Source organism: Halichondria panicea, chromosome 10, assembly GCF_963675165.1.
Source record: "Halichondria panicea chromosome 10, odHalPani1.1, whole genome shotgun sequence".
In the NCBI taxonomy this organism is placed as follows: Eukaryota; Metazoa; Porifera; class Demospongiae; order Suberitida; family Halichondriidae; genus Halichondria; species Halichondria panicea.
The window spans coordinates 3517992-3528833 of NC_087386.1; the positions used below are offsets into that span (position 1 = coordinate 3517992).

Here is a 10842-nt window from a genome sequence, read left to right on the forward strand (position 1 = left end):
CAGCTGCGTTTGAACATGCGGTTTGCGTTTCCATTGTCGTTGATTCCGTACCGTGTTGTAGACGGAAGCGCCCGTCTAGATTCCGACCCCCTGAAGTAGTCTGCATGACTGATCTCTTGCATGCTGCAAGTGTTCTTGGGTTTCTGGCTTTAATATGGAGCTATGGATTGTCTTGGTTGGATAGGACACAGTGGTTACATCTAAATGTACGAGCTATAATAATTATAATACACAGACAAAATCACATAATAATTATTACGAATCAATATGAACAAAGGGTCACAGTTTTGTGTTTGAAGTTTTCAATGTTTAATATCTCCGAGAATTTTCTTCCTGAATTCTTCGTACTCTTCATGAGACACAACACCGCACTCACTAAGATTATGCCATTTAGTCAATTGATCTTTTGAAGGAGAAACATCAGGTCGAAAGGAAGCCCTTTTTGGTGACAGTGACAAACAGGACACATCTTGCTGGCGCTTACGGCCACGCCAAAATGGCTTGTCAGGTGGATCATCTGTTGACTCATGTTTTCCTAAACGAATAATCTGAGCCCACATACGCAGTGTATATTTATTGCCATGCTTCTCCCGTAGCTCATCATACTTTTCTTCGACTTCAGAGAGGACAGCCTGGTGTTTTTTGAAATTACCAGTTTTTTTGCCAGAGTTCTTGCTGGATGTTAAAACACAAGAGTATGCCCACAACATAATAGCCGTTTTCCCGGCATACTTACTGTACATTACGTGTACGTCATCATCGATATTGATCCATTGCTTCCTTCCTTTCAAGCCATGTCCAGGCTCTATATAACCAATGTCAACCTCAGTGAAGTCTGGCTTTTCGCCCCCAATATCAACAGGGGGAACTTTGGAGCCAAGAAAATCTCTTAAGTCGTTCATATTCTTGCAGCGTTTCCATTTGCATACTCGTACGTTTTTAAATTCACTCATTTTTCTGGGATTAATTAACTTGATTGAATAATTATTCGAACCAAACACTTTGATCAATCTCTTGCGCTTGATTCTCACTTTCTTCTCCAGGTTCATTGGCTTGGGTATCAATAATCTATAATAGTTGTTTACAAATCAGCATTAATATCTGAACATTTCTATTAAATGCATACAATTTTAATATTAAACAATCAAATCATAATTATCAGAGGAGGTACGACATCCGCGTGTCATGCACAGGGAAAATATTTAAATTTCCTGTAACAGTCCAGACGCACAACATCTGTAGGATTTGTTAACTGTCCTTGGCCTTAGTGGCACATTTCCTTCCTCAAGAACTTTCCATTATGGCCTATTTACTACTACAGGATAGTGCAATGTTTCCTGTAGAACTTCCTTCGCTTTATCTTTATTTATACCTTTCTTATGAACTGTCATTCATAAATCCTTAGCATATAGGCCACTTCATGCTCACTGCAGTGTGTACTTCATCACCCACCAGTTGGTATTTACTGTAGCAAAAGTCCACCACATATAAACTCTACAATAGTCCATACTCACTGTAACAATACTGACCACCCACTAGTCCATGGTCAATGCAACAATACTTGACATCCATGCACCTGATGTACACTGCAACAATACCTGACCACCCATTATAGTCCATGCACTGCAACAATACTTCACATCCACTAGTCCATGCTAACTCCACCCACTATATAGTTCATGATTGCTCACTTGTACTGCAATAAACCTAGACCACCCACCAGTCCATGCATACTGTAACAATACTTAACCACCCACCAGTCCATGTTCACTGCAATAAGCCTAGACCACCCACCAGTCCATGCATACTCTAACAATACTTAACCACCCACCAGTCCATGTTCACTGCAATAAGCCTAGACCACCCACCAGTCCATGCATACTGTAACAATACTTAACCACCCACCAGTCCATGTTCACTGCAATAAGCCTAGACCACCCACCAGTCCATGCATACTGTAACAATACTTAACCACCCACCAATTCATCAATTCATGTACACTGCAATAAGCTAGACCGCCCACCAGTCCATGCTTACTGATTATATAAACTATACCCACCAGTCCATGCATACTGCAACAATACTCTGCTCCACCAGTCCATGCATACTGCACGTACTTGCAACAATACTAGACTACCCGCTAGTCTATGCTCACTGCTATAATTTATGACCAGACTCTATGTTGTCTGCAATAACCCAGTCCGAAACAATAAACCCCTACCATGCAACTCAACAATACTTTGTGGTATATATTACCCCACTGCAACGGTCATTTTAATCAAAAGATGATTCACAATTGCAAGCATTCAAGGTCAGGTAATTATAACCTTCTAGTTATCAACCAGAAAGGTCCATGTTGGATAGTTTCCGCAAGGTTTCGGCTTATCAGAAGGTATACCCCTCTTTCTTGGCTTCATCTGTCGCTTTGCCAATGGTGATTTCTGCTCAATTGCAGCATCATCCAGTGAGTGACTCCCATTGTAGTGGCTTTGTTAGTAGCACCCCCTTTCCCTCATCACTTGCACTTTCATCACTAGACATGAAGTCCATTGTGACTATTGGCAGCCACTTGTCTTTCGTACCAGGGTCTTTGAAAGACCCCACCTCCAGCATCTTCTTCCTCTCTTGAAGTTTCTGAAAAGTAACAACACGCGCACTATAATTGAAACTGCATGTAAACTTCACCCTTCTATAATCATTATATAATGCTGCCTCGATCGGTAAACTACATAACATTATGGAGATCATTAAACATGTTGCAATAATAACTTCGCAGAAACTCCAAGAGTGGGTAATGATTGACCGTGATTGTTGTTAAAAACGATTAATGCCAAAAGAAGTCCAAGTCTGAATGGCTGTACCAGCAGAGCCTTGCGGCTCTCTTCTCACTTTTGCAGCTACAGTGCAGAGCTCACTACTAAGTAGAGTAGCAACACTCCATGGACAAGTTTTATGGACAAGTTTGCTACGCACTCGGCATTCCAAGTAGCAAGAACTAAGCATAATTTTGCAAATCCACGAATTAAAATCTATGACTAGAAGTTAAGCCTATATAGAAACTCTTACTTGCACTTCATTGATATTTGAGCAAACTGTAGCAGTCTACACAGACAGCTGACAGACACACACACACACACAAAAATATAATGTACGTATCGTATCCCTCACTTGCGCATGCATGCGCACCGAGGCATAATTATACCTATACCGCTTTGGTTTGTGCATGCGCAAGCAAGGTACACAGTATAGTGTGCATGCATGCAGCTCACTGAAAGTAAGAGGCTTCTAGTAATATTTTCTTGGTTATCAATTTGTGGATTTGCAGAGTACAGCTAGTTTTGCTTACTTTCAAGGCCATTGCAGTCTTCTCAAACTCTTGTGTGCACTAGAACCTAATAGCTAGCCTGCAAGGGTGAGAAAAAAAGCTGCACCATGCAGCAGCCTAACTGTAAAGAAATATATGTTGCATGCTTCAGGTACCTTTACCCAGGCATCAGCACCCGCGATGCTTTCATTATTGGTTTGTGCATGTATATGGTATGCCTGATGTGAAAACACATAAAACAAACACTTTATTATACATAAACAAATGCTTGGGCTATTATGTGTATCATTTTTTTTTCACTCACTCGAGCAAGCTTCTCATGGCGCCTCTTAGATTTACTCCTCAAACTGAAAGTTCCTCTTCTTTGAGCTGAAATCTGCTCATTTCGAGAGCGGTAGAACCTATAGGCTGCATCTGCATGTTGTCAAATGTAATATTCAAACACCTGTGTATTCCTATTCTATGTTATAGTTAGAACATGGGCATGAGGTATCTATGTGTTATATAGTGTCCCAAATCTTGAGGGCTTTGCATGCCCGAGGGCTGAGGGACACTATAACCATACCGAATGCACATGTTCTAACCGATTTAGATCCCAAAACCTATTGGCTACTAGAAATGCACTATAGCTTAGCAACAGTCAACCTATATAAACAGCTAACCTAGCAACTGCATCATTTTTTTGAAAACTAATATCTGAAGTTGGCATCTCTGTACCTCTACTAAATCTGTGGTCTGTTATTCAAGTCAACCCTGTTCCTCCACTTCAGTTTATATAATGGAGTCCTAGCTCCACCCACAAAATGGAAACATCCAGCTCCTCCCCCAGTTTTGCAGCAAACAAACCCAGCACACTTCCCAAGAAACAAGCGGCTCGTACTACTCTCAAAAAGCAAAAGGAAGACACCTAAGCTAGAATTTGCAGCAAACAAGCCCAGTAAACGAGCGGCTCCTATACTACTCTTGAACCAAGCGGAAAAAAGAAACTCAAGCTAGAATCCCAGCACTTTCCATACATCCAGCTCTTCCCAAAAAAGCACAGCAGACTGCCCAAGAAACAAGCGGCTCCTACTATACTACTCAAACAAAGCCAAAAAAAGAAACTAGAGCTTCTCTCTGTCATTTTAGTTCTGTTATTATGTTACTAGACAAAGCATCTAGCTACGTTATTACTATATCTTCTGTATTTTGTAGTAGCCCAGAGCAATCTATAGCTCATAGTTCCCTGCTACATACACTCAAATGGGAATTTTATAGTAGTATAGTTGGACTTAATGATCAAAAGAGGTCCGACAGGTGCAGTGCAGCTCAAGTAATTATCCTCTGATTACACCCAGCAAAAATATACACAAATAACCTAGAGTATATATAGCCTCTTGCTGTAATAAATGTCTATAAAAAGTTGTACTAATTGCAATTGTACAACAATTAATTGAGTGCTGTACCGCAAAACATTGATTGATGTTCTACATTATTATGCTATATTCCACAAAGGGGGTGCATGAGCTGATCATGACATTAGTATTTTAAACCAGAATAATTAGGTACATATATAGTAATCACCTCAAAAGTAAAGTCGAAAAGGTCATATATAACAGATGTGTGGACTACATTATCTGACTGATCACAAACTGAGCACACAATGAAAAATCACTCAAGCGCCTGGCACATACATGTTTTTCTCGCGCTCCAACATTATTCTGAGTCAGTGTACACTACAACCACCACTACAAGATGTGTGTGTGTGTGTGTACTCTTCCCCACTAGTAAGCTCAGGAACAAAAGTTGGAATTATCCCAGGAAACTCAAAGCATATAGTTAGGGTACTGCTATAAGGTACAACAATGTTTTTTCAGTAAGCACACACAATGATTGTTGTACAATGTGCATAATTGTATCATTGTGTAATAGTGATAAATCATGGAATTTTAAATAATGGCAAATTAAAAGGTGTAGCTGTTGCTTCGGGGTTCTAATATCATAAGTGAACTAGCTGACGCATGTATATAATTATTTATATGAAGCTTCTCTGCAAAGGTGAATGTTGAAAAGGTCATACAACAGATGTGTGGAGGTTACGTACATTGTACATGACAGAACTTGATAATCAAAAACTGAGCACCACTATGAAAAATCACTCAAGCGCTTGGCGCATACATGTTTTTCTCACGCTACAACATTACTTCTGTCTAGAATAAGATGTACATTTTAGCCAAGAACACATCTTGTAACTGAAGCAAGAGACATTGAATGCACAACGCTTGGACCTTGGAGGTTCCTGAGCATTTGTAGGATACAGTCGACTTGTTGCTTAACTAGATCTTTGACGAGATCTTTGACGACTGCCAAATCAGCTCTTACTGCATTGTATCATGCAGGGATCAAAGTTCTTTTATATGTAAGTCTGCATGCATGAGGTCACGTGATATAAGTCAGATATACCACACCTCCGAGGATATACACCCTGTTTATCCGCTGACGGGCCAGCGGTGTAGTAACATGGTAGCGGAGGATATAAGGGTGCATACCCTACTCGTAGGTGTGATAATTATATCTTATACATCATTATGTGCAACTAACCTCTAATATGTTGTGTGAGAAACGAAGAATTAAGACCCATCACTTCTTGAATTAGAATATTCACAACAGACTGGTTCTGAGGGTCCTTATATGTGGTTCTGTACATGTATTAAAGTAAAATAGTTTAATACTCACCCTGGTTCTATTTTCCAGCCATTAAAGTTGTTCTCAGGATCTTCTAGTAGCAGATGGTACACTCTCCTGGTTTCACGCTACAAAACAAAACTAATGTACAGTACGTAGCAAAATCTAACTAGCTAGCTATTTGCATGAAAATAGTTATACATACTTACCCTAACTTCAACAGGCACTTCTCTTTTCAATGCAGAACGCGTACGTCTTGGGCTGGGAGTTGCACACTGAGAGCTGGAGCTTGCGCTTACTGCCTCTTTAAGTTTCTCTTCAATCTCCTTCAAGCGAGAATCTTGGTGCTTCAATTCAATTGATAACTTCTTGATGAGCTTGTTAGTGTCCTTGATCTCAAGAAGGATGCTCGATTCGCTGCATTGCTGTTTTCTGGAGTGACTGGACTTCTTTTTCGTTTTCTTGTGAGTTTTAACCTTTGGTCGGTTTTCTTTTTGAGCCGCCTCATCGCCAGAAAGATCGCTGAGAATTAAAGTCTTACGCTTTTTGTTACGGTGCTGCACCATAAGTACGTCGCTCATATCACTCTCACTTGCAGTTGCATGTTCGCTCTCATCACTTGAAAATAAGTTGGTGTCACTCTGCATTTGAACCTCAGTGTCCAAAAATTCAGCCATTCTCAGATGTTGATCAATAGAACTACTTTGCTCTAGCTAGCTAATAAAACTAGCTGTAGATATTCATTTATATATGATATTCATTTATATAGACAGGATGTTGATTGACTTCCGCAGTCTAAACAGCGGAAGTAAATCAATATCCTGTCTCCAACTATCAAGCTAGCTGTAAACTGATCTGAAGTACAGAGAGTTCTACGATGTCCCAGAAGTTGATCAAGAGGCATAATTCATTAACACTGAAGGTTGCAGTTGCAGAATTGGCTGCAAAAAAGAAGCACAGGCACAGATCCAACCACTACTGTGGCCATTGCGAACAAAATCTGTGTATTAAAGTGTACAAGAGACACAAAAAACTATATAAAAGGCCAGATCAGTCCTGGATTAGTGTGGCTGACCAAGATTCATGCAAAACTCTGGAAGGTAAGCTGGATTGAGAACATTACATCCCTTAAAATTACACTACTGATGGATGTTTACGTATACACTATAAATTATAAATGTACTGATGGCTGTTTAAAGTATAAGGTCTTTAGGAACAATAAGCAAATTCCAACAGCTGAATCCGTATAGACTGTACATCTATGATTTGACAACAAAATACTGTCATTGATCACTATATTAACTATAGAGGGAGATCAAGATGCCATCATTCTCCAGCTCAAATGGCGCTAGTAGTATTTTGCTTGTGGAGGATTCTATGGACTCTGAAGATGTACCACATACGCAGTACAATAGTGAGACAGAAAGTGCACCATCAGGTATGTAGTTTATAATGCCAATGCATGGTTTATTAATTCTCATGGCTAGTAGAACCCTCACTACATTCGGGATACTACAACCAGCCCTTTGGGCTTCTAAATCATGTAGAAACTTCCTAAACAATGTCATACTTCTGCAGAGAGTGATGGCAGAGAGTGATGGCGAAGAAGTATGGGAATTGAGCGATGAAGACTCAGATCTAGACAGTGGCGGCATTAATATACACTCTTCGACCGTGAGTGAAAAACCTCCACCCAATCCGGAGTTTCAAACAAATGACAGTGAAAGTCAAAGTTCTCAGTCAATTGTTAAATGGATAGTTGGCTTCTTCTTTATTTTGCAGTCTAAACATCATTTGCCGAATTCCGCCATTGATTTCTTGATCAAGTTCATGGCTGTTCTTCTATATGTGTTAGGTAAACTCTCACCTCTAATAGGCCGAATTCACAAACACTTTCCGTCCTCCTCCTCCTTACACGTAATGAGAAAACGATTTGCTGACGACATCAATTTTCATAGGTATCCAATAATGTCCCAAATGCAACACACTATATAGTTCTTACGAAGAATGTATTCAGAAATCCGGTTCCCGTTTGACCAGCAGGAATTGTAATCATATTAGGTTTCCAAATCATCCATATCAATCCAGACGTGCTGTGTGCAATACTGTTCTTATGAAAATGGTACATTTAAGATCTGAACAATCCATTCTGTACCCATTAAAGATATATTGCTACAATGGATTAAAGTCTACTTTGCAAACATTATTAATGCGCCCATCATTTCTGGATAGTTGTGATCTATGACCAGTAAATAACTTTGTTTCAAGACATTTATGACGGCCAAGTGTGGAAAGATTTCCTAAATGTTGCAGGAGAACCATTTTTACAGGCACCTTTTACGTTTGGACTTATGATAAACATAGACTGGTTTCAGCCTTATACACATAACTGTTTCCTCTGTTGGTGTTATCTACCTCACAATTATGAATCTACCCCGAACACTCAGGTATAAATTAGAGAACCTAATAATTATTGGAATCATTCCTGGTCCAAAAGAACCGGAACATGACATTAACTCTTTTTTGTATCCTTTAGTTAATGAACTTTCAGATTTTTGGTCAGGCCCACTAAACCTGGGACTGTAGAGAAGACGATCAAATGTGCTCTTCTCTGCGTCTCATGTGATTTACCAGCAGCAAGAAAGGTATGTGGATTTATTTCTCTCGTACACAGCACGATTGGGATGCTCACGCTGTTTGAAAGAATTTACTGGGAGAGTGGGTGAAAGGAGAGATTTTTCAGGCTTTGACAGATCAAAATGGACACCTAGAGATGGACACCTAGAGACGATAGAAAGCACAGAGATAATGTTAACAAGCTACGGAACTGTGCAACTAAATCTGCTCTTAAAGAAGCTGAATCTGAGAATGGCTGTAGGTACAGTGTTCTACTGGATTTATTGTACTTTAGTCCCACACGGTTCTTAGTCATTGATCCCATGCATAACTGGGAAGCGAATGCTGTCATTATGGATAGAGTTTGACCTGCTTTCAAAGCATCACTTCGATCAAATCCAGCTGTTTGTGGACAAGATGGTAGTTCCAGCCGATATTGGGCGTATCGTATACCAACCAAAATTAGTACAGGGTTTTCTGGTTTTAAAGCTGATCAATTCGAAGTATGGATTACGATATATTCCATTCCGGCACTATATAACATATTACCAACAGATCATTTTGAGACTTGGCGCCACCTTGGCGCCACTTTGTGTTAGCATGCAGGCTTCTCTGTAAGCATTCATTGAGTGATGTTGAAATAAATTTAGCAGATAACCTTTTGATGCATTTCTGTAGAAGAGTTGAAAGATTGTTTGGCACATCGTGTAATAACACCCAACATGCACATGCATGGACACGTTAAAGATACTGTGCTAGACTATGGTCCGATTCATGAGTTCTGGTGCTACTCTTTCGAACGATTTAATGGAATCCTTGGTAGTCAACCCTCTAATAACCGTGCCATTGAGCCCCAGTTACTAAAGAAATTTCTTTTGGATAATGCAAGTAGTTGCTTTGACTTTCCTGACGAGTTTAATGATGATTTCTGCTCTCTAGATCTCAGCAATTCCAAAAAGTCAGCTCTCCGAGGATCTGTCTTGGACACCATAACAGACAATCATGAAAACATGCTTCTGTTATCTCCAAAATACAAGAGGTGTGTTATAAACCCAGATGATGTTGTCCTGCTCCAACAATTGTTTATAAAGCTTAATCCAAATTGCTCCAGTGTTTTCATTAACTCAATATACAAGAAATATACATCCGTTACACTCAAACGCAAAGTTTATAGGTCATCAGGGCATAGAAATAGTACACCTCGTATTGTTTGGGCCTAGCAGTATTATGGACCGCCACCCACCACATTACCAGATGTGAATCTTCATCCAAAGTTCAATGAACGATCTGTTTGTGTTCACTATTACGCTTCATTTACATGTACTTCAAGATCTGTTGTGCTAGTAGATAATTCTGAATCAGTAAACGAAAATCTATGGACTTTGGCTCATGTTTCGTGGCTTTATCCCCATCCAAACTTTATCCCCATCCAAAACGATATAAATTAGGAAAGCCAGCAGAATTATGGTGTTCTATTGATCTTACAGAACCTCATGGAATGTGTTCATATTTACCATTCAGTCATATACTGTCTAGATGTGCCTATGCTCCATTTAGCTTAGATGATGATTCAATGTTTGTTGTTGTACCACTATGAATGAATTGCAATTGTTTTTATAATCGACTATTAAATTATATAATGGGGCCTATATATGCAGGTACAACTAAGCAGATCAGAATTACCACTATATCATGTCCGGATCCCATTATAGGAATGAGGAGAGTGCATGTGTACAGTACATGTACGTAGCGCATGACCGAAGTGTGGTTACGTTGTGGAGCGCGTGCTATTGACAGCATATATAATTATTCAGTTTAAATTATAGCTAGCATAATGCATGCAGAATTAATTAGTCCCAGTCAAATCTATAATTATTTATTATTAATTTTATATATCCTCTTGCAAGAGTGTGGCTTAATTTTGTGGCATGCAATTGTGTATAATAATTATATAGTTATATATACATCCCTTGGAAATTTCTGGAAAGTGAACATGTGGTGCATGTGTATACGTGTGTAATACGTACTTGCATATAATTATACTGTACAATTAATTGTACATGTACATGTACCAGTCCAATTGTTGGAAGTTGAAAATGTGCGGAGAGTGTGTCACAAGTATACTGTGCATGTGTGTGCATGTGTGTGTTATGTGGTACGTATATGATCCTCAGTCCAGCGAGACATTAAGGAAATGTCCACTGCATGTGGTGTGTGTGGCATACATGATTGCCTCA

The 10842-nt window shown here is 39.4% G+C and overlaps 1 protein-coding gene across 3 annotated transcripts; it reads right to left on the bottom strand.

The window, feature by feature from the left end:
* Window positions 1–2261: 2261 nt before the first annotated feature.
* LOC135342158 (uncharacterized) lies at window positions 2262–8171 on the bottom strand. Of its 3 annotated transcripts, none has more exons than XM_064538814.1 (6): window positions 6199–8171; window positions 6041–6117; window positions 5906–6003; window positions 3630–3739; window positions 3347–3404; window positions 2492–2634 (listed from the first exon to the last, which is right to left on the bottom strand). In XM_064538814.1, exons 1-5 carry the CDS (start codon window positions 6664–6666, stop codon window positions 3393–3395), a joined length of 765 nt encoding a protein of 254 aa, XP_064394884.1. In that variant the 5' UTR covers window positions 6667–8171; the 3' UTR covers window positions 2492–2634; window positions 3347–3392. The 3 variants fall into 3 exon arrangements, with proteins under 3 accessions (XP_064394882.1, XP_064394884.1, XP_064394883.1); XM_064538813.1 differs by having other exon boundaries at window positions 3347–3425; XM_064538812.1 differs by lacking the exon at window positions 3347–3404 and having other exon boundaries at window positions 2262–2634.
* Window positions 8172–10842: the final 2671 nt, after the last annotated feature.